General features: G+C 53.0%; 1 protein-coding gene across 1 annotated transcript; it reads left to right on the top strand.

Moving 5' to 3' along the window:
* The first annotated feature begins 744 nt into the window (after positions 1-744).
* On the top strand, positions 745-19,558 carry LOC144950302 (frizzled-4-like). The gene is made up of 2 exons (XM_078880394.1): positions 745-2,504; positions 17,417-19,558. The coding sequence occupies exons 1-2, from the start codon at positions 2,142-2,144 to the stop codon at positions 18,908-18,910; spliced, it is 1,857 nt and encodes a 618-aa protein (XP_078736520.1). The 5' UTR covers positions 745-2,141; the 3' UTR covers positions 18,911-19,558.
* Positions 19,559-21,104: the final 1,546 nt, after the last annotated feature.

Below are 21,104 nucleotides of genomic sequence, written 5' to 3' on the forward strand. Positions count from 1 at the left end.
ATCCACTGACACACTCACTCACTCACCAACCTATCCACTCACCTATCCAGTAACACACCTATCCACTCACTCACCTATCCACTGACACACTCACTCACTCACCAACCTATCCACTCATTCGCCGATCCACTCACATATCCAGTAACACACCAATCCACTCACGCGCCTATCAACAACTCAAAACAAAGGCCTCCCGTAAAGGCTTTAACGTATTCTTGGGGCAAGTGCTGTTAGCGAGCACACACGAAGGCCGGGACGACACACGAGGTGGTGGGTGGTCAATACCACGCCGGGCCGCCTTTGTCTCCCCATTGGTGATGTTTACACACCGCGCCAGGTACTCACTGTTAAGGCTGAGTCGACCTAGGGGAGGCCCGGTCCTGGGTCTCTCCTAGGTCCACTCAACCTCAAATGAATACCCTCTGCGGTGTGTAGTGTGGGGGGGAGAGTGGGTCTTTGTCTTTGCGTTGCGCGCGCTCAAAATCCACTTGGGGCTTGCGGCAGCGAGCCGAACGCGAATGGCTCAAGCAACTCCTCTCTCTCTCTCACTCTCTCTGGCTCTCCATTGGCTTCCCAGCCCGGGTGAGCAATCCCAACCCGGGTGAGCCATCCCACCCTCGACAATGCTTCCTCGCCACCCTATTGGCTGGAGCTGCACTCCTCCCCTCCCCCTCTCCGCTCACTCTCTCTCCCTCCCTTCCCATCCTTGGCTCTCCCTCGGCTTGCATACTCCGCACACCACCACCTCCTGTTGCTGATGCCTGACGCTGCTGGGGGGTGGCCGCCGCCGCTGCTGCTGTCACCTCGCGCCGTCTCCGTTCCCTATTGCCGGGACCACAGCGCTCCTCCTCCAACACCACCACGACGTCTATCACCGTGGAAGTCCGCGGCCAATAGCAGACATCGGAGACCCCCCCTCCATCCTACCCCTACCTTGTTGCGGATGAGTGCACGATGCGCCCGTTGGGCAGCCGAAGTTTCAGTTCGCCGCGCGCGCCCTGAAGTTGCGACAGCGGCGAGCGAGACGAGAAGACCTTGACGCGCGCCTCGAGGTGCGACCCAGCCTGGCACAAGCGCAGCGGGGACCCCAACCGACGCTTCGTGGCTAGACGGCGGCTGCTGTTGCGTTGCGCGGAGGGAGCGGCAAAGTTGCTTGTTGCTTGATACCCCCCCCCCAACTCCTACTCCTCAGCCCCCCCCCCTCCCCGTTGCTGCAGTGGCAAGAGTCTTGGCTTGAGACTGGGACCAGGGAGTGGAACTTTTGTCGGAGGCGAGGAGAGCAAAGCGGCTGCGTGCGCCGAGAGGGAAGAGGCCACACGGCACCTGGGAACTTACCAAATCCGCGTGTGCCCAGGACGTCCGGAGTTGGTTGTGCCCGCGACGTTGAACGTTCGGCACCTCGGGACTTTATCATCAACATCAGCATCATCATCATCAGCAGCAACATCATCATTATCATCAGCAGGATCAGCAGCAGCATCCTCATCAGCAGGATCATTATCATCAGCAGCAGCGGCTATCATCAGCGGTATAATAATCGGTCGCTGAAACATTACCTGTAACGGAGAAGTGCAAGCAGCATCAGTGTCAGCAGCAGCAGCATCATCATCAGCAGCAGCAGCACCACTGTCAACAGTAGCCGAAACATCATCGCCAAGTCCACCACTATCACCACCACCACCACTAGCAACAGTAGTCGAAACTTCACCATCATCAGCAACATCATCATCCACCTACTCTACCATCAGCAACACCAGCAGGAGCAGCAGAAACATATTCGGCAACATCATCATCATCCACCTACTCCATCAGCAGCATCATCATCATCAAAACCACCGCAATCATCACCAACATCACCACCATCATCAACAGCGGTAGATACATCACCTACCAACTCCTTCTGCAGTAACGTCAGCACCATCACCACCACCACTACCATCACCAACATCACCATCATCAGCAACATCATCATCCACCTTCTCCAGCAGCATCATCATCATCAACACCACCGCAATCATCACCAACATCACCACCATCATCAACAGCGGTAGAAACATCACCTACCAACTCCTTCTGCAGTAACGTCACCACCACCATCACCAACAGAGCATCGGGTTGACAGGCAGAGCCTCAACACCATCATGGGGCGTCTAAGGACGGCGTCGCTGCCACCGTCTCGCCGCCTGCTACCGCCGCAGCAGCCGCGGCTGCTGCTGCTGCTGCCGCTGCAGCTGTCACTGCTGCTGCTGCTGTTGACGATGCACGGAGTGCCGAGACCCGCGGCCGCGTTCGGAGTCGCCGTGGGTCTGGCGGCGGGCGACGGCGGCGACGACGACGAAGACGAGCGGAGATGCGAGCCCATCCGCATCTCCATGTGCCACCACCTGGGCTACAACGTGACCCGCATGCCCAACCTGCTGGGCAACGAGCTGCAGTTGGACGCCGAGCTGCAGCTGCAGACGTTCACGCCGCTCATCCAGTACGGGTGCTCGCAGCAGCTGCAGGTAGGCGGAGATGTTGACGACCGCGCCTGGTGTACGGGAGGTTCGTGGGTTCAATCCCGACCCTGACGGATGTTGATGGATATTTGGAGTTTGCGTGTCTCTCTCTCGTCATAATCGCAGTGGCTATGAGATGTTGTCTACCTCGCCTGGTTTGCAGGAGGTTCGTGTGTTATATCCCGACCCTGACGCCTGCTGCTGTATATTTGGAGTTTGCGGTGTCTCTCTGTCCGTGGTCGCGTGGTTTTTTCTCGTGCGTTGAGAGTTCCTTGGCTGCTGTTAATGTCCACGTGATAAGCCCACTTCGTCGGGCTATCATTTGTGGCCAGATCGCTTCTGAAAAAAAGCTACGTCGCTCAGTGGACTTTAGCAGGTAAAATTAGAAAGTTTAGTTTAGATTGATGGTGGAGGTGGTGGTGGTGGTAATGATGGATGGAGAGGGTGGTGGTTATCGTGGGGGAGCGGTGGTGTAGCGGTTAGCGCGCTGCACTACAAACCCAGCCATCCGAGTTCGATTCCCGCTCACGGATAACACCAGTGACGATTATCTGAACCGGTCCTGGGTTTCCCTTAGGTCGACTTAGCCTCAAATGTGTACTTCGTGGGGGTATGTAAGCGTCGTTAGTGGGGAGACAAAAACGGTCGAGCGTCGTGCTGGCCACCCATCCCTCGTGTGCCGTCCCGGCCTTCATAGGTGGTGATGATGATGGTCGTGGTGATGGTGATGATGATGGTCGTGGTGATGGTGATGATGATGGTCGTGGTGATGATGGTCGTGGTGATGATGGTCGTGGTGATGATGGTCGTGGTGATGATGATGGTGGTGGTAGTGGCCATGAAGATAATGATCACGGTGGAAACGGTGATGATGGTGATGATGGTCGTGGTGATGATGGTGATGATGGTGGTGACCATGAAAATAATGGTGATGGTGAAGACGGTCATAGTGGTAGTGACCATGACGACGATGATCATGGTGGGAACGGTGGTGATAGTGATGATGGTCATGGTGGTGGCAACGATAATAGTGGTTGTTGTGGTAATGATTATGATGGCGGTGAGAATGATGGTGGTGTGGTGATGATGGTGCTGATGGTGGTGATAATTGTGGTGTCATGATGATGGCACTCGTGATGACGGTGATGGTGGTGATGATGGGCATGACCGTGATGATACAGTAGAAATACACATGCGTGAAACTGTATAAGAAGTCAGTGGGGTATCCCTACGTGGATCACAGTTATGTATGTACACGTACGTGTGTATGCATGCGGAGTGGTGGCGCAATGGTTAGCGCACTGGTGCTTTGAGCCCAGCGTTCAGAGTAACATCAGTGGCCAGTTATATTGTCTAGATCTGAACCGGTCCTAGTACTTTTCGATTTAAAGCTTTCGTGACTGCAGGGATTCATCTTCTTGGTTCTTTCGGTAAAGTCACGTAGAAGGGAAATAATAAAATAATAAAAAGAAAACATAATAAAATACAATTCTCACGACGTTTCGGCCACAAGCAGCCGTCCTCAGGTGAAGAACAGGGCTGTCGGAAAGACAGTGTCTGAATGTTTCAAAAATAAAACATAATAAAATACAATTCTCACGATGTTTCGGCCACAACGCAAGCAGCCGTCCTCAGGTGAAGAACAGGGCTGTCGGAAAGACAGCGTCTGAAACATTCAAACGGAAAGACAGCGTCTGAAACATTCAGACGCTGTTTTTCCGACAGCCCTGTTCTTCACCTGAGGACGGCTGCTGGCGTTGTGGCCGAAACGTCGTGAGAATTGTATTTTATTATGTTTTATTTTTATTCTTTTATTATTTCCCTTCTACGTGACTTTTACCGAAAGAACCAAGAAGACGGTCCTAGTACGTTGAAGCCGTCTTGCCCAGCGTTGTGAATGTGTGTTTCACCAGCAGTGGATAGATGAAGAAAGTGAATATGAATGCGTGCGTCTCAGCGGGCGAATCGGTGGCGGTGCATTGTGGGACCGCTGCGTTCCGAACCCGGCGTCCCGAGTTCGGTTCCCGTTCATCAATTTTGCGAGTGACTCTTGCAAGTTTTCGGAACCGGGCGCGGGCATCCCCACAGTCAACTCAGCCTCAAATCAGTGCCTCGTGCTGTGTGTCAACATCAGGGCAGGAGGAGACTAGAGGGCGACCGGTCAGGTTGGTTTTTGTTTGAGCGTCATATCAAAGCCCCTTCGTTTGCCGCAGCGGCCTTAATAGGTGCTCGCTAACAGAAACTTGCCCAGAAAGTTTGTTAAGGCTACACGCGGGAGCTTTGTCTTTGCGAGTCTAATGAGAAGAATTGGGGGGGGGGGGGTCGAGGCTAAATGGAATCTTTGGTGGTGGTGGTGGTGGTGGGGAGGTTTGTGACTTAAACCGTGAAATTCCACGGGTATTTTCCAGCAAACAAAACAACACGCTTCGCGGCTCGGCTGCGTTTCACTCGCTCCGCGCGCCTGAGTTCGAGCCCCCCCACCCCTCGCCACCGCCAAGCAGAGGTCGCAACCGGGTACCCGATACCCGTACCCTACCCGACACCCGGCTACCCGTACCCGGCCGGGTACGGGTACCCGTTTGTGACCCTGGTCCGGCCGGGTACGGGTACGGGTAAGGAATCAAAACCCGTTTGCGACCTCTGCCGCCAAGCATGGGAGCCCGCGTCCGAGTGACATCCGAACTTTGCCCCCGCTCCGAGACTGTGGAGCTGAAGGTCGTCACCCCCACGCGGTGCTTAAGCGTGGCCAGACAAGCTCCACGGTCGACCACGGCGTGGGTGGGGAGCAGGGCCTCATGTCCAGCACGAGGTCTTCGCCCTTGCACCACCGATTAGCGCGGTTGGCTACGTACGGTGCGAAAGAAGTTCAACGCACGTACTGCCCATAGACTAACAAACACTACCCATAGACTAACACTGCCCATAGACTCAACACTACCCATAGACTCAACACTACCCATAGACTCAACACTACCCATAGACTCAACACTACCCATAGACTTAACACTACCCATAGACTCAACACTGCACCTCCGATTAGCGCGGTTGGCTACGTACGGTGCGAAAGAAGTTCAGCATACGTACAGCAGTGGATTGGCAAAGGGCTATTGTGTTGTTATTATCATTATAGTCACTCCTGTTTGCTTTGCAACGAAATATAAATGACATCTGTCACGTCTTCCTGGACTCACAGTACAGTGGGCGGCTATCTCGTGTCGTGATACATTTGCCTCGATAATTCTGCGTCGTAATATTTGTTCGCGGTCACTAGGATTCAAAAGAATGTTCTGCCGAAGGAATTGCATTGATTGGAGCGCTGGTTGAAACGTTTGAGCAATTGTGGATGTATGTTGGACATCTTACGCATCGTACTAATCAGCGTCGTTATATTTGTAAAATGTATTCTTTACTCCCAACCCTTCAGTGTCGCTATCCATAATAATAATTATTAATAATACATGTCTTCCCAGCTTCTTCTTGCACCCTGTCAACTCGATTCAATGTTTATCTGTTCCACGCCAAAATCATGTGCAGCCAGTTACCCAGCTAGCTTCGGTGTCAACGGCCCAGCAGCAGCAGCAGCCGCTAACAATGTTGGGGTGCAAAGGAGCCCAGCCATCAGCCAGCCTGGAACCTCGAGGCAATGATAATGTTTTTTTTTAAATAGTACTGTACTGTAGTGTGATGCAATGTCACTTTAAAAATAGCGTCCCAACATGTGACGCGTGCATCGGTTGAGGTCATTCGTACGGGAGTGAGTGAATGGGCACGAGCGGTAGAACGGGTGGTGATTGTGATGTCGGGGGAGACAAATTGGTGACCTTTATGGGCAGATAGATTCCATTGAGACCACGGGGAGTCACTCTGCTCTCTCTCTCTGTCTCAGACACGGGAGAGAGCCGAGTCTGAAGTATAAAGGGTGAGTGTGGAGACGAGACAATGTGAGACCCAAAGGTGATGACATTGCTCTACCAATAAGACAATTCTAATAATGTACAGCACTTTGTAAGTCCACTGCTGGGTGGAGGCCTCCCTACTCTGTATACCACGGTGGCTCGGAGATGTTAACTACCTCGCTTGGTGTACAGGAGGTCGTGGGTTCGATCCCGACCTTGATGCCTGCTGCTGATTATTTTGAGTTTGCGTGTCTCTCTCATCATCATCATCACGGTGGCTAGGATATGTTAACTACCTCGCCTGGGAGTTTGCGTGTTCTCCCCGTGGTCGCGTGGATTTTTCTCCGGGTCCTCCGGGTTTTCCCGTCCACTTTACGCACCACGCGTTTAGAGTTTTTGGCTGCTGTGAAATGTTCACGTTATGAGCCACTTCGTTGTGTCCAGGGGTCGCTTCTGAAAAGGAGCTAGACAGCTCAGCGGGCTTCACCTGTCAAAATAAACATTCGGCCGTATCGGTCGTGGGTGGGTGGAGAGGAGGCAACACAAGCTTCCACCTGAAGACGGATGCTTGTGTTGCCTCCGAAACGTCGTGATTTTTATTTTATTTTTATTTTACTTTTATTAATTTAAAATTTTTACCTACGTGACTTCACCCAAAAATCCTAAGAATATGAATACTTCACGCTGCTCAGAGCGGGTTAGTGAAGGGGGGCCGGCATAGGACGACTCACGCGCCACTAATGTTAGCCGTGGCAAGGGTGTGGGTAGCGGGGGGGGGGTCGAACTCAGAAGATCTTAGAAGTTCTTTCGGTAAAGTCACGCAGAAGGGAAACAATAAAATAATATTAATATAAAACAATAACATTCTCACGACGTTTCGATTGCAACACATGCAATCATCATCAGCTGTGAAAAACCACAGCAATAAAATTTGAATTTTTCTTGCTGGGTTCAGAGCACAGCGCTGCGAATAGACACTTGCGCCACGGACGATGCTGGCACGTGGGGGGTTCGGGGGAGGGGATGGGAGAAGGAGGGGGGGGGCTACGTACGGTGCGAAAGAAGTTCAACGAACATACAGAACCCGCGCCACGCACCGGAGCGAGCGAGATAGCGAGAGAGGATAGAAAACAGGGGGAACATCGACATAGAGTAGGGACAGAGGGGGTAGAGACTTTGACTTGTAAACAACTTTTATTGCCGCCAGCAGCAACAGCACTGGAGGCAGGGGCGGTTTCTTCATTAGGGCGATTGGGCGACGCACCACCAATCTCAGCCGTCACTGTGCCTCTGGATATAGTCCAATCAGCGTCATGTCACGTTCTGTGGAGTACCGCCTCTTTTTGGGCGATTTCACTCCGGCTGAGAATCGCCCCGAGTGGTCCCATAGACTTACATTCAAAGATGTTTTTTTTCGAAAGGCGGGCGCTGCAATGCATTCTCTATGGCTTCCGGGAGGGCTCGCACTAACGTGCTTACGTCATCATACGTAAGCACGTTTCAGTCAACAATATTATTTGTCGCCACCTAGTGGAATCTTTAATAAAAGAAACTAAGTGGATTGTAATAATAGTGAGATAGAAACAAACAAGATGTATTGTAAGAGTCACTTTATTTTTCATTAATATTAAAGAAGTGAAGTTGCCTTTACATGCTTAAGCTGTTAATTTATCCATTGCATGGGTGGACCTTATCCTTATCAATCATCCAGACATTTGCCCCCCCTGAGAGATTTTGCAGGAGCCGCCACTGACTGGAGGCGATTCCGATACGAAATACACAAAGTCACCAGCAAACAAATTAAACAAACGCTACAAATCTAAGCGCTGTGGCGCTAAATGCGCCGCGCACAACACGAAAGAAAAGCCACGTGGTGGTGGTGTTCATCGCGCACGCCACGGTGACGAGCGAGCGCTTCAGAAGGTGAACACGAGGGTGCCGTCCACGCTGGTACAGAGAGGGGCTTGTCCTGCTCCCCAGCGTTCGAAGAAGACGTGAGAGAGAGAGAGCTGGAGGAGCTGCAAGGTCGGACCGCGCAGGGGCTTTGGTCGAATCGGAAGGAGTCGCCTCGGAGCCTGACTTAGCCTCGGCTATTTCCAGGCGACGCGGGCTGCCGAGTGGTGTGTCATGAGCGGGCACCGTGCAGCAGCAGCAGCGGCAGCGGCTACAGCTACAGCTACAGCAGCAGCAGCGGCAGCGGCTAAATCGAGCAATGACCACGACAGTCAAAAGTAGTGGCACGTGATTTCCGGCACGAATGAGTAATCGATTAATCGTTGCTCGTATCATCGCTTGTATTTGTGTGTGTATTTTTGACAGCCCTGTAGAGCTACTTGTAGAAATTCCACATTCCTAAGACGGGCTTAGGGGGGGGGGGGGGCGATTCTATTTAGACTGTTGACTTCTGCATGAAGCGATACTAATTTTACCGGCGCCTGGAGGGCTGATTGGCTGAGTAAACAAGCATGAACCCCTCCCCAAGACCAGGGTTCGAACTCGCAACATATTTAATGGTCGCGAACCGCTCGCTTGAATCACCGGCCCACGTGGATCATCAACAACAACAACAACACCGCCGTCACAAACAGAACCTGCGCTATCCTCATCACTATAATCATCACTGTCATCATCATCATCACTATCATCATCATCACTGCCATCATCATCACTATCATCATCATCATCATCACTGTCATCATCATCATCACTATCATCATCATCATTGCCATCATCATCACTATCATCAGCATCACTGTCATCATCATCATTGCCATCATCATCACTATCATCATCACTGTCATCATCATCACTGTCATCATCAGCATTATCATCCTAGTCCACTGTTGATTATGTTAACATACTTTTCGTCATTATTATTATTGCCAAAATTCATCATCACGATCCGTCATCGTGGCTCTAATCGTCGTGCGCGATTAATGCTGTGATCATCATCATCATCATGGTCGTGTCTAATATCATCATCATCATCATCCTATATTAATTATATCATAGTCATCATCATCATCTTCGCCGTCTTCATCACGTTGTACCGTTTAACCGCTTCACCGAACACACAAAGGCCAACAGCGTATCCGTCGTCAGCACCGCACGTCGCGTCTTCTCGCGCACCGCTTAAGTAGCGGCGAATCATGAATCAACACTTAAATCAATTGTCGACGCCGCCGCCGCCGCTGCTGAGCCTACCAAACTAATTGCACGAATTGGCGACGGTCCGTTGTCAGAAACGTCGCCAGATGCGCGCGCGGTGTTACCATCGACCGTTTATTCTAGATTTGAAGCTTTCGTGACCGCAAGGATTCATACTCTTATGTTTTTTTTCGGTAAAGTCACGTTGGTGAAAAATTAAATAATATAACAATAAAAGATAAAAAATAATAGAAGAGATAATAGAAATAAAATAAAAATCACGACGTTTCGGAGGCAACACAAGCTTCCGTCTTCAGGTGGAACCGTCACAGCACGATTGCTGTATCAAGTGAAGTAAAGAGGATACAGCAATCGTGCTGTGACGGTTCCACCTGAAGACGGAAGCTTGTGTTGCCTCCGAAACGTCGTGATTTATTATTTTATTTTTTATTATTTCTTCTATTTTTTATTCTTATTTATCTTTAATTATTTTTATTTAATTTTTACCTACGTGACTTTACCGAAAAAACCTAAGAGTATACCATCGACCGTGTTGAGTCGCGGTGTTGCGCTATCAAAACAGATTCGTGTGTGCCCAGCGGTCCGCGTCCATTCACGCTGCTGCGTTATCGCGTTCATCATCGGCACCGCCCACCACCATCATCATCATAATCGGTCTTCCTTATCACCTTCATCACCACCGTCGCGGTCGTCACGACTGGTTTGGTTGTTATCAGCCCCCGTGATCGCGACAGAGCAATCTCAGAGCGCCGAGTAATCAAAATCACGCTCGGTAGTGCAGCGCTTTGAATGCATCTCGCCTACCGCGACCGTATGGCAACACCGGGGCACCGTACGGACTAACTCACCCTAACGCTCACCCCTACGCTCGCTGGCTATCTCACCCGTCCTCGCGTGGCCGTGGCGACCTTCGTAGGAGCTTGCCACTCGCGAACAGCACTTGCCCCGATCGTGCGTTAAAGGCCGTAGGGGTGGGTGGGGGGGAGATCTTTGGCTTTGGTACTCCTAACGTGTGCAGTTTAAACCGGGCAAATATTTGAGAGGCTGAATCTATATGGGCGCTCCGTTTGTATCATCAATTTTATTTTCGCACGCGTTCTGGACAATTTTTGTACGTGGGGGAGCGGTAGTACGCCACGAAACCACGACCCACCCGAGTTCGATTCCCGCTCACGACCGAACAGCAGTGGCAGCGACAACATTGGAAACCGGTCCTAGGCCTCCCTCTAGGTCGACTCAGCCTGAAATGAGTACCCGGTTTTCGGGTTACGGGAGTCAACGGCGTGGCGTTGTTCCACACGCCCCCCTCGTGCACCGCGCTGGTGAAACTTCACAGGTTGCTACTCGCGAGCAGATCATCGCGGGTGATCTTTGCGAGTAGCCGCAGTTGCTGTGCGAACAATGTGGCAAGCATTTGACGTGTCCTCTGCGCGAGGCCCCACCCGCTTATTGCTGACAGTTTGAAAGACGTCGTGAACCCCCAACGCGCCTCGCTCTCTAATCCACGTGTTCCCTTCCTGGGCGCACTTCGGTGTCAATTATTCCAAGCACGCGCGCCCGTCACCGCAAGCCCCACCAACCCCCCCCCCCCCCCCGTGGTTCGTGGGGCACTTTTCCCTTCTCCGTTAGTTCCACTGCTCGCCGTTTTGGCGTCGTTCTCTGGTCTGACGCTGGTGGCGAGACCAGGTCATGAAGAAGGCCGCCGTCTCTGCTGTAGACCAATCAGTTTCAAAGACAATGAACGTTGATCATTACCAGAGCGTGCTTTGTTTGCATGTTCACAGCAAGTACTGTGCGTGGTCAATGCAGAAACTTGATTCCATGCAAGACGTAGCTATTCGGCGTTTTGGACATCTTAACACCTCCTGTTTGATCGCCAGAATGGGATTAAACGTATTCTTATTTTTCGTACGTTCCACCTTTGTTTGTTCAAGACCGCGGGTGGTGATTTTTAAATCCTTTATATTAAGTTCACTTGCTTGCTTGCTTGCGCGCTTACGACCGTGCAAATTTTTCGGTCGTTTTTTAACCCACTTCCCGTGATTCAATCGAGCTGACATTTTGCACACAGACTCGTTGTGCGTGACAATTTCTTTTCGTGAAAAAAATTCCCAAAATTTTACACTTTTTAGGTAATTTTCTTTTATATTTAATTACCAATTGCTTAATGGTGGCAGAATCTGACCCATAGGTGGCAGCCATCTCAAGCCAGAGGACGAGAGGACTCTAGCCGCCCGTTTCAAAGACCAATGTGGGCTGGGTTGTGGCCCATTGAACACGCATATAAAGGATTTATAGTGAAAAACTTTGTTTTTACGGGTTAATTTTTCCGAACCACGTGGCAGGCACACACAAAGCAGGGGTGGCACTGCAATCTGATTTATAAACGCGTTCTTCATTCGGCACATCGGTAGCTTGTGAACTATTATCAAAGCAGGAGGTTAATAATCGAAAAAACAAATTAAGCAAGGGCACGTAAGTACAACTTACTTTGTTTAATCCACCCCTGTGTATTTATCAACATTATACAACAAACTTAACGACGGAGAACCAGAGGTGCAAGGCTGCAGTAGAGGCTAAGAACCACCGGTTCAATCTTGATTTGAAGCTTTCGTGACACAAGCGCTTGTGTTGCGCTCGAAACGTCGTGATTTGTTTTATTTTTTATTTTATTTCTAACTACGTGACTTTACCGAAAGAACCAAAGAGTAACCACCGGTTCAGTTTGTTGTCCTCCCCCCCCCCAGCACCTCCGATTAGCACGGTAGGATATGTACGGTGCGATGGAAGTTCAACTTTGCATACGTACGCAACGTGAGTTCGTGAACGCATTTTACTCCGCCCCGCTTGGCAACTACAAAGCCACCGTCTCATCAGCGCTAATGCGCGCGCCCTGCTGACGGCTAATGGACCGTGGCCACGCAGTTCGCTGTCACTTAAGTCAACCCACGTGCTCGCGCGATTGCCTCGTGCGATTATTGTGAAAGCGCAGAGGTTGTTAGAGGTGGCGGTGGCGGTGGTGGTTGTGTTGTGTTGTGGCGAAGTCGTTAGGGCATTGCACCACCGGCGGCTTGGAGACTCGAGGTTTGATTCTCCACATTCATATAAGTGGGTCTCTAACAGCACTTGCCCCAAAACGTCTGGTAGGGCTATAGGGGAGGGGGGAATATTTGTCTCGTCTTGTGTCGAATATTGTGAAAGGCCAGATGTTAGGCGGGGTGGCGGTTAGCGCAATTGCAACAACGGGCCCGGCGACTTGAGGTTTGATTTCCCAACGACGGTTTTAACTTTAAACAACTATATTTTGACACTGGTAAAGGAAATGTCTCATAGTGTAAATACTTACCCCGAGCTCTCAATACTCTGATAGTGCGCTGTCTTTGAGTTGTACGCCTTTTGGCGTCATCTGGTCCAACACCAATGGAGACTAGGCTCTAAGAAAAGCTGTCTCAGATGTGGACCAATCAACTTCAAGGACAGTGCATATCATTATCATCATCAGAGTTGTTTATTTTTTGTTTGCATTTTGACTGCTTGTGTTGTGGTTATTGCAAACATGATGCCTTGTATAAAGGTGTCAGTCTTTGTACCAGTTTAAAGGGTAAAAACCTATCACTACAACGTGGAAAAGTTGGTGATAGAAGCCTCCGACACCACCTCCGCCTGCTCCACGGTCCGCATTGCGCAGGGAGGCCCTCATCCAGCAGTGGATAGAGGAGCGTGCTAAGCAAGAGGTCATTTAGTTCTTGACCTTTGTCAAAGCTGCTGCGGCAACTTGGCTTTTTTAAGAAGTCCCGTGTTGAAACAATTGCGTTCACTGTTTGGTGTGTCTACCGTATTCTTCGGATTATAAGACGCACTGCCCCCTGTCCCCCCCCCACCTCACCACGATGTATTGTAAAGCAACAGTTGGGAGCACGTCTTATAAGCCGGTAGGAGTGTGTGCGTGTCTGTGTGTCCCAGACCAGATTTTTATAACTTTATTTGGTAAACCACGTGACTTCCGTGTGCCCCCCCCACCCACTTTGAACTCCTCCCATTTATTCCGTCACCGCCCACTGTGAGAACAGACGCTGCTAATCTTCTGTGCAGCAGCGTTTAGGTACTCCTCCTCCCTCCCTACCTCCCCCCTACCTCCTCCCTCCCTCTCTCGCTCCTCCCTCCCTCCTCCTCAAGTGAGCAGTGGTGGAAATTCGACGTTCGTGTGCCAGGGGATAACACGACCAATTTGCGAATGCTGCTGAATTTCTCCAGGATAAACGAACGCGCTGACTCTGAGGTCTGACTTGAGAGTCGGCGTTACGAGTCGCCACTTCACCACCAACGGAGCCCACGAGTTGACGAGGTCGAGACGACTCGAGGCAGGAAGTCACCTCCACGAAGTCTCGTAGAGGGGACCCCTCAAACACGTGGGGGGGGGGGGGCACTGACGTAATGAGGCCCATGCAGCGTTCCCACGACGCTTAGACAATAGGCCGTAGCCGTGCTTGGGCCGTTCCTAGAGGGCTCGGGGAGAATCTTTGTCCGAACGCGAGACTCCTCGGGCTCAGCATCTTCCACCCTTCGTCCCGTCCCGTCCCCCCCCTCCACCCCGCCCCTCCACCCCGCCCCTCCACCCTTCCTCCCCTCGTCTGTGCCACGAGAGGCAGAGAGAAGCGATTGTTTTTGGTTTCGTTAACTGGCAAGTGAAGTAGTTGGGTGGACAGAGCGATGATCTCACGTACAAAGACAAAGAACCCCCGTATAGCCTTAACAGACTGTAGGTGCAAGTGCTGTTAGCGAGCACCTATAAAGGCCGGCACGGCACACGAGGGGGTGGGTGGCCAACACCACGCCCGGACGCCTTTGTCTCCCTAGCGGCGATGTTTACACATCGCACCAGGTACTCATTTGAGGCTGAGTCGACCCGCACACACGCGCACACGCGCACGTAGACAGAACACTTGATTCCTCCTGGCCAAACTTGCCCTGCTGCGTTCGTCTGCAAGCGGCCTACGAGGTAGGCGCTCGTTGGGACGCACTCGTTCACAGCAGGCGGCTGGGGTGGTGAAGGCGCGTGTGGTTTGTTACGAGACGCGAAAAGTCGGGGGCGATGGGCGCAGCCGTGATAGCATCTCACCAGCCGTGGAGCGTCGCCCAGACTCCGACACGAGACACCTTCCAAACGAGCGTCAATTCTCCGACTTGTCGTCGTCTGGCTCGCTGGTGTCGGCGCAAAGGCAACGACTACTATTTCACATTGCAGGCGGGTTCAAGCCCAGGCAAGGCCGTAATTATAATATATTGGGGGGACACACATCTCCCCCAATATTCAAATATGCTCAAAATATCACCCCCAATATATTGCTATAAAATAGATTTCCGTTTATATGATTGCGGTTATGGTTGTACTTTATTAATCCCTAATCTCTGCGATTACATTACAATGAAACAAGAAAAGGTAAAAAAGAAAAAAACAGAGCAATGTAATACAATATACACTATTAGACATTAATGTAATAAATAAATAAAAAGTCAATCCTGTGTGTTAGTGCATTTATTTATATTTTAGGCAGGAAATGGCAGGAAATTCGTTTTCAAATTTAGATTTTTTTCTGGGAGGGGGGGGGGAAACCCCCAGACCCCCGTGGAAGATTTGGTCCCCCCCAATGTTGACTCCATGGCTACGGCCTGGAGTCGAGGTAACCACGTCAGGGCTACGCGGAGTAGTGCCATTGCTGTGATGCCTCCTGCTTCGTGTATCTGTGGATCGGGGCATTGCGTCGCTTCAACGTGGTACGGACTTTGTTCTGGATGACCACAGTCGCACCGACACTGCGGGACAGTTTTCTATTTTCCATTTGTGCATCATCATCATCATCAGGTATCCGCGTCTGCTGCTGCTGCTGCGATGTAGAGGTGAGGGACCACGAGCAGCTTCGTGTAAGATCAAACCCAGGGGGTCTTCTGCGTTGGGTCGTTCACAGCGTCAATTACCCGGGCGTGATGCTCACGAGATGATGATGATGAGCGTTGCGTGGTGGTGGTGGTGGTGGTGGCACGGATGCGCGCGCCAATAAAACCGCGTGGTTACGGATGATCTCGACGTAAGTGATTAGCGGTGCCGAATGATCAATATCAGAATATTTATTTAAACTGGAGGAATCCGATGAGATATGGAGCTCTCTTTCACACATGTCCAATTACGAAGTTAATATAAGCAGACAACATCGTATCGGTCTCTGCACGTGATAAATACCGTATTTCTTAAACACAGACTAATACATCTTCATACTGGAGGAATTCGATGAGCTATGAAGTAATTTTTTCACAGATGTATGGGGTTCACTGTTCCACTGCTGGATTATTTTTTCCGCCAGAGGACGACCGCTTGTGTTGCGATCGAAAAGTCGTGATAGATTATTTTTTGTTTTATTTTTCTACCCACGTGACTTTACCGAAAGAACCGAAGAGTATGGATTCCTGCAGTCACGAAAGCTTCAAATCAAGAGCGAGTCAGAAAGTGACACCCATCCCCTACATCAGCCGCGCGGCCTTCTGGGAGTGCGTAATTTCGGCAGCATTGGTTCAAGACATCATCATCATCAGCAGCAGGAGCAGCAGAGCCAGGCTCGCTTGAACCAATGCTGGTTACGTGCAAAGAGCCCTCTCTCTCTCTCTAAGCGACGGTTTCAACAGATTTGCTGGGACGCGACGGTGGTTAGGAGATGTTAACTACCTCGCCTGGTGTACAGGAGGTCGTGGGTTTGATCCCAACCCTGCTGCTGCATATTTGGAATTTGCGTGTCTCTCTCCTGGTGGTCACGTGGGTTTTTTCATTCCGGGTTTCCCCCCTCCACATTTTAGAATCAACATCACGCGTTTAGAGTTATTTGGCTGCTATACATTTCCACGTGAACATCGGCCATTGCGTCGAGCTATAATTTGTCTTTGTCAGGTCGCTTCTGAAGAAGTGCTACATTGCAGCTTGTAAAAAAATACACCTGCTAAAAAAATAAATAAAACCGATTTAAATATTTAAAAAAAATAGTTCACGTACTGTGCCCTGCCGGGTGCCGATGTCGTGGCACGGGCCACGACATCGGCACCCGAGTTGCCGGTGCCCACGTGTCAACTTTGACGCGTGACTGCCACCAACAGCCCCTCCCCCCCGCCCCGCCCCTCCCCCCCGCCCCTCCCCCCTCCCCGCCCCCACTCCCGACCCCAGCGCGTGAGTGCGCGACACTGCGCTATGGACATGGCCGCCCGGGTTCGATTCCCACTCACGGCCAACACCGGTGACGATTATCTGAACCGTTCCCGGGCCTCGCCCTAGGTCGACTCGGCCTCAAATGAGTGTGTGAACATCGCCAAGGCGGTCGGGCGTGGATGCTGGCCACCCACATCCTCGTGTCCCGTTCCGGCCTTCATAGGTGCTCGCTAACAGCGCTCGCCCCAACAGTCTGTTAAGGCTATACGGGGGATCTTTGTCTTTGTACAACTGGGAGCGGTGGCGCAACGGTTAGCGCGCTGCGCTGCGAACCCCTGGGCAAGCCGAGTTCAATTCACGCTCGCGGGCCCAGTGACATTTGGCGAATAGTTCAACCGGTCCTGGGCCTCCCCTAGGTCGACTCAGCCTCAAAGGAGAACCTGGAGGAATCCGATGAGCTATGAAGCTCTTTTTCACCGACGTCCACTAGGGGCGGGTCAGAAAGTTACATCCATATGTGCGTACGCCGGGCACTTCTACATTTCCGCTGCTGAACATACACGAATGTGCTTTGTTATCTCGAGAACAACAATAACAACATCGTCGTCGTCGTTATGGCTGTCGCTAATTGAGAACGTTGCGCGCGTGCTCGTGTGCTCCGCCAGTTCTTCCTGTGCTCCGTCTACGTGCCCATGTGCACCGAGAAGGTGGACATCCCCATCGGGCCGTGCGGCAGCATGTGCCTGGGCGTGAAGACGAGCTGCGAGCCCGTGCTCAACGAGTTCGGCTTCTCGTGGCCCGACAGCCTCAACTGCAGCCGCTTCCCGCCGCAGAACGACCACAACCACATGTGCATGGAGGGCCCCGGCGAGCAGGAGGACGGCGGCGGCGACGACGGCATCGGCAAAGCGGACGACGGGCGGAAGAAGTTGACGTCGCTCGTCGGCGGCGTCGGCGGCGCCGGCGGAGACGAGCCGGACGTTCGGCACGACGCCGACGGCGGCGGCGGCGCCGTCGTAGTGGCGCCGAGCCCCGAGTGCCGGGACATGGGCCCCAACTGGGAGCAGTACGTGTGGGTGCGGCGCGCCGGGCGCTGCGCCCTGCGCTGCGGCTATGACAAGGGCCTCTACGGCCGCCCCACCAAGGAGTTCACCGACCGCTGGATGGCCGTGTGGGCGGGCCTCTGCTTCGTGTCGACCGCCTTCACCGTGCTCACGTTCATGATCGACTCGTCGCGCTTCTCCTACCCGGAGCGGCCCATCATCTTCCTCAGCTGGTGCTACAACGTCTACAGCGTGGCCTACGTGGTGCGCCTGGCCGTCGGCCGCGAGCAGCTCGCCTGCGACCTGGAGGACGCGGCGCCGGAGCCGTTCCTCATCCAGGAGGGCCTCAAAAACACGGGCTGCGCCATCGTCTTCCTCTTCCTCTACTTCTTCGGCATGGCGAGCTCCATCTGGTGGGTGGTGCTCACGCTCACGTGGTTCCTGTCGGCGGGCCTCAAGTGGGGCCACGAGGCCATCGAGCGGCACAGCTCGTACTTCCACATCGCCGCGTGGGCCGTGCCGGCGCTCAAGACCATCGTCATCCTCATCATGCGCCAGGTGGACGCCGACGAGCTCACGGGCCTCTGCTACGTGGGCAACCAGAGCCTGGACGCGCTCACGGGCTTCGTGGTGGCGCCCCTCTTCACCTACCTCGTCGTGGGTACGCTCTTCATCGCTGCGGGCCTCGTAGCGCTCTTCCGCATCCGCTCGAACCTGCAGAAGGGCGGCGCCAAGACGGACAAGCTGGAGAGGCTCATGGTGAAGATCGGCGTCTTTTCGGTGCTCTACACCGTGCCGGCGACGTGCGTCATCGCCTGCTACTTCTACCAGATCTCCAACTGGGACCCGGCGAGGCGGGGCGCGCCCGGCGAGCCGAGCGCCGTCGCCGTCGAGATGGTGCGCATCTTCATGTCGCTGCTCGTGGGCATCACCTCGGGCATGTGGATCTGGTCGGCCAAGACGCTCGGCTCGTGGAGGAGGTGCTCCGGCAGGCTGGTGGGGGGCGCCCGCACCAAGAAGGACGCCAGGGGCTGCGTTGTCGTGGCGGCCGCGGCCGCGGCGTCCGGCGCCGTCGGGTGGCTCAAGCCGGGACAGGGGAACGAGACCGCCGTGTGATGTCGGGGGGACCGCTGGCGCCGCCGCCCCCGCTCTGCACCGTTAGCGCCCGAGGTTTGAAGACTGCCGAGGGCGGCCGGTGTGGATCTCGGCGTGTTTGCCGCGGCTGCCGGGAGCCTATCAAACGAAACTTTTAAACAGTTTTTTTTATTTTACCACTGAGCGATGTAGCTCTTTTTCAGAAGCGACCTTGCCAAAAATGAATTGACTTGTCGCGGCCGAATACTCTCAACGCGTGACACTGGTTCTAAATGTGGAGGGGAAAACTAGAAGACCCGGGGAAAAATCCACGCGACCACGGAGAGAGAGAGACACGCAACCTCCAGATACACAACAGCAGGCGTCGGGGTCGTGATCGATCCCACGACCTCCTGCATAGCAGGCGAAGTAGTTAACATCTCCGAGCCGCCGCGGCGGCGTTTTGCTTCGTTGAAGTCGAGGGGAGCAACGTTTCGCGTCAACCACAACAATCCACAACAACAAAGCAACAACTTCCCAGGACGTGCGTGCGTTTTTTTTTTACTTCACTCCTGCAGATAAAGTTTGACGTGATGAAGAGCGAGCGTGCCGCGCTTGGGCTGGCCCACAGGAGCCGGCGCCACGGCCGTCGTCGTCGTCGCTGGGACGCTAACGGGGGGGGGGGGGGGGGGAGGCATGCCTCGCTGAAACGAACGGAACCCGACGGAGTATTCCGCCACGGTGGCATTCTTCGTTGCAAGGCCCGTGGGCCACCGACAGCCCCTGGCGGTCTTGACGTGTGCCCCCCCCCACCCCTGAACACAAATTGTGAAATCACCCCCCACCATCACCATCATCATCACCGTGCTGCTGCTGTCAATCCCTCCCCCCGCAATGGTTTTAAATCTGTGGCGATCCTCTTCACCCTGATGACGTCTTATCAGCCAAAGTGCCAAACCCCCCCCAACTGCGGGACCCTCTCTCCCGTAGAGGAGTCATCCAACGAACTTTCTCCCGGAGGAATGAACTCGGTTTTGACGTGTTGTTCTTTATTCTATGACGAATACGAAGCTGCCTGGCCGACGTGGCTGGTGAAGGGTGCGTTTCGTGATTTTAGTTTTTTTACGTCGCTGGACAAAAAAAGATTATATGTAAAAAAATAAAAAATTGACGAAAGATCGAAAGTGACCGCGAGAATCGAACCCCCGGGGGCCGCCGATCGCTGCTGCCGCCGCCGCCGCGGTGTTATGGAGAGCACCTCCCCGTGAGGACGCTGGAACAAAAATCACGCGAGCCCACTCCCGTCCCGGTTATCGACGGCAGTGGCGGCAAATCCCTTCGCGTGGCTGCGACGCCCACCGCCCGCAGCACCAGCGAGCGCCTTCGCGTCAACACTGCGGCGTTTCCCTGCGGGCCGAGACTCTGCAGGGCCGTAGTATCAAGAGCGTAGGCTCGGGGGAGCCGCCGTCATCCAGCAGTGGATTGACCATGGCTGCTGATGATGGTGACGGTCATCATGATGATGGTGGTGGTGGTGGTGAGATTTTTTGTGTGTGTTTAGCTGTTGTCCTTGACCGCGCCCCCCCCCACCCCCGCACCTCCGATTAGCACGGTTGGCTATGTACGGCGCGAAATAAATTCCAACAGACTTACATAACGTTACACAAAAACACACAACAGTGCCTTAGCCTGAGTCTTCCCGTCTGTCTCTGTGCCTTATCGGAAGTTCCTTGACCGCCACCATCCCCACCCTGCTCTGCCCTCCTTTGCCCTTTATCTCGAATTCAATCGGCTCAAGCCTCCAGTGAACCACGTGACTTCTGCTTGGCCACGCCCACTCTGAATCCCTCCCCTCTCCACGGCTAGCGACGCCCACTATGAAAACAGACGCCTCTCCTCCGTGCAGCTCACTCCCAGCCTTGCTCCCTTCCTTCTCTCTTTCCACCCCACTGTATTCCCTCCCTTCTCATTCTCATCATCATCCCTGACATCTGCATTACATCCGTGACTCTATTTTCCTTCCCGCGGTGTGCCACAGGTGCAAAGTTTCACTTTCACAAGTGACCCCTCACTTCATGCTCCTCCAACAACCCCCAATCCTCATTCTTTCCCTCCCGTTCCCTTGCCTTGCGTCTTCCCTTCCTTTCTGTCCTATTTCATCGATGTCTTCAATCCACCCCTTGTCTTTCCTTCACTAGCGCTCCTCCGCCGTCGATGCCATTAGACATTTTTTTTC

Source organism: Lampetra fluviatilis, chromosome 57, assembly GCF_964198595.1.
Source record: "Lampetra fluviatilis chromosome 57, kcLamFluv1.1, whole genome shotgun sequence".
Classification (NCBI taxonomy): domain Eukaryota; kingdom Metazoa; phylum Chordata; class Hyperoartia; order Petromyzontiformes; family Petromyzontidae; genus Lampetra; species Lampetra fluviatilis.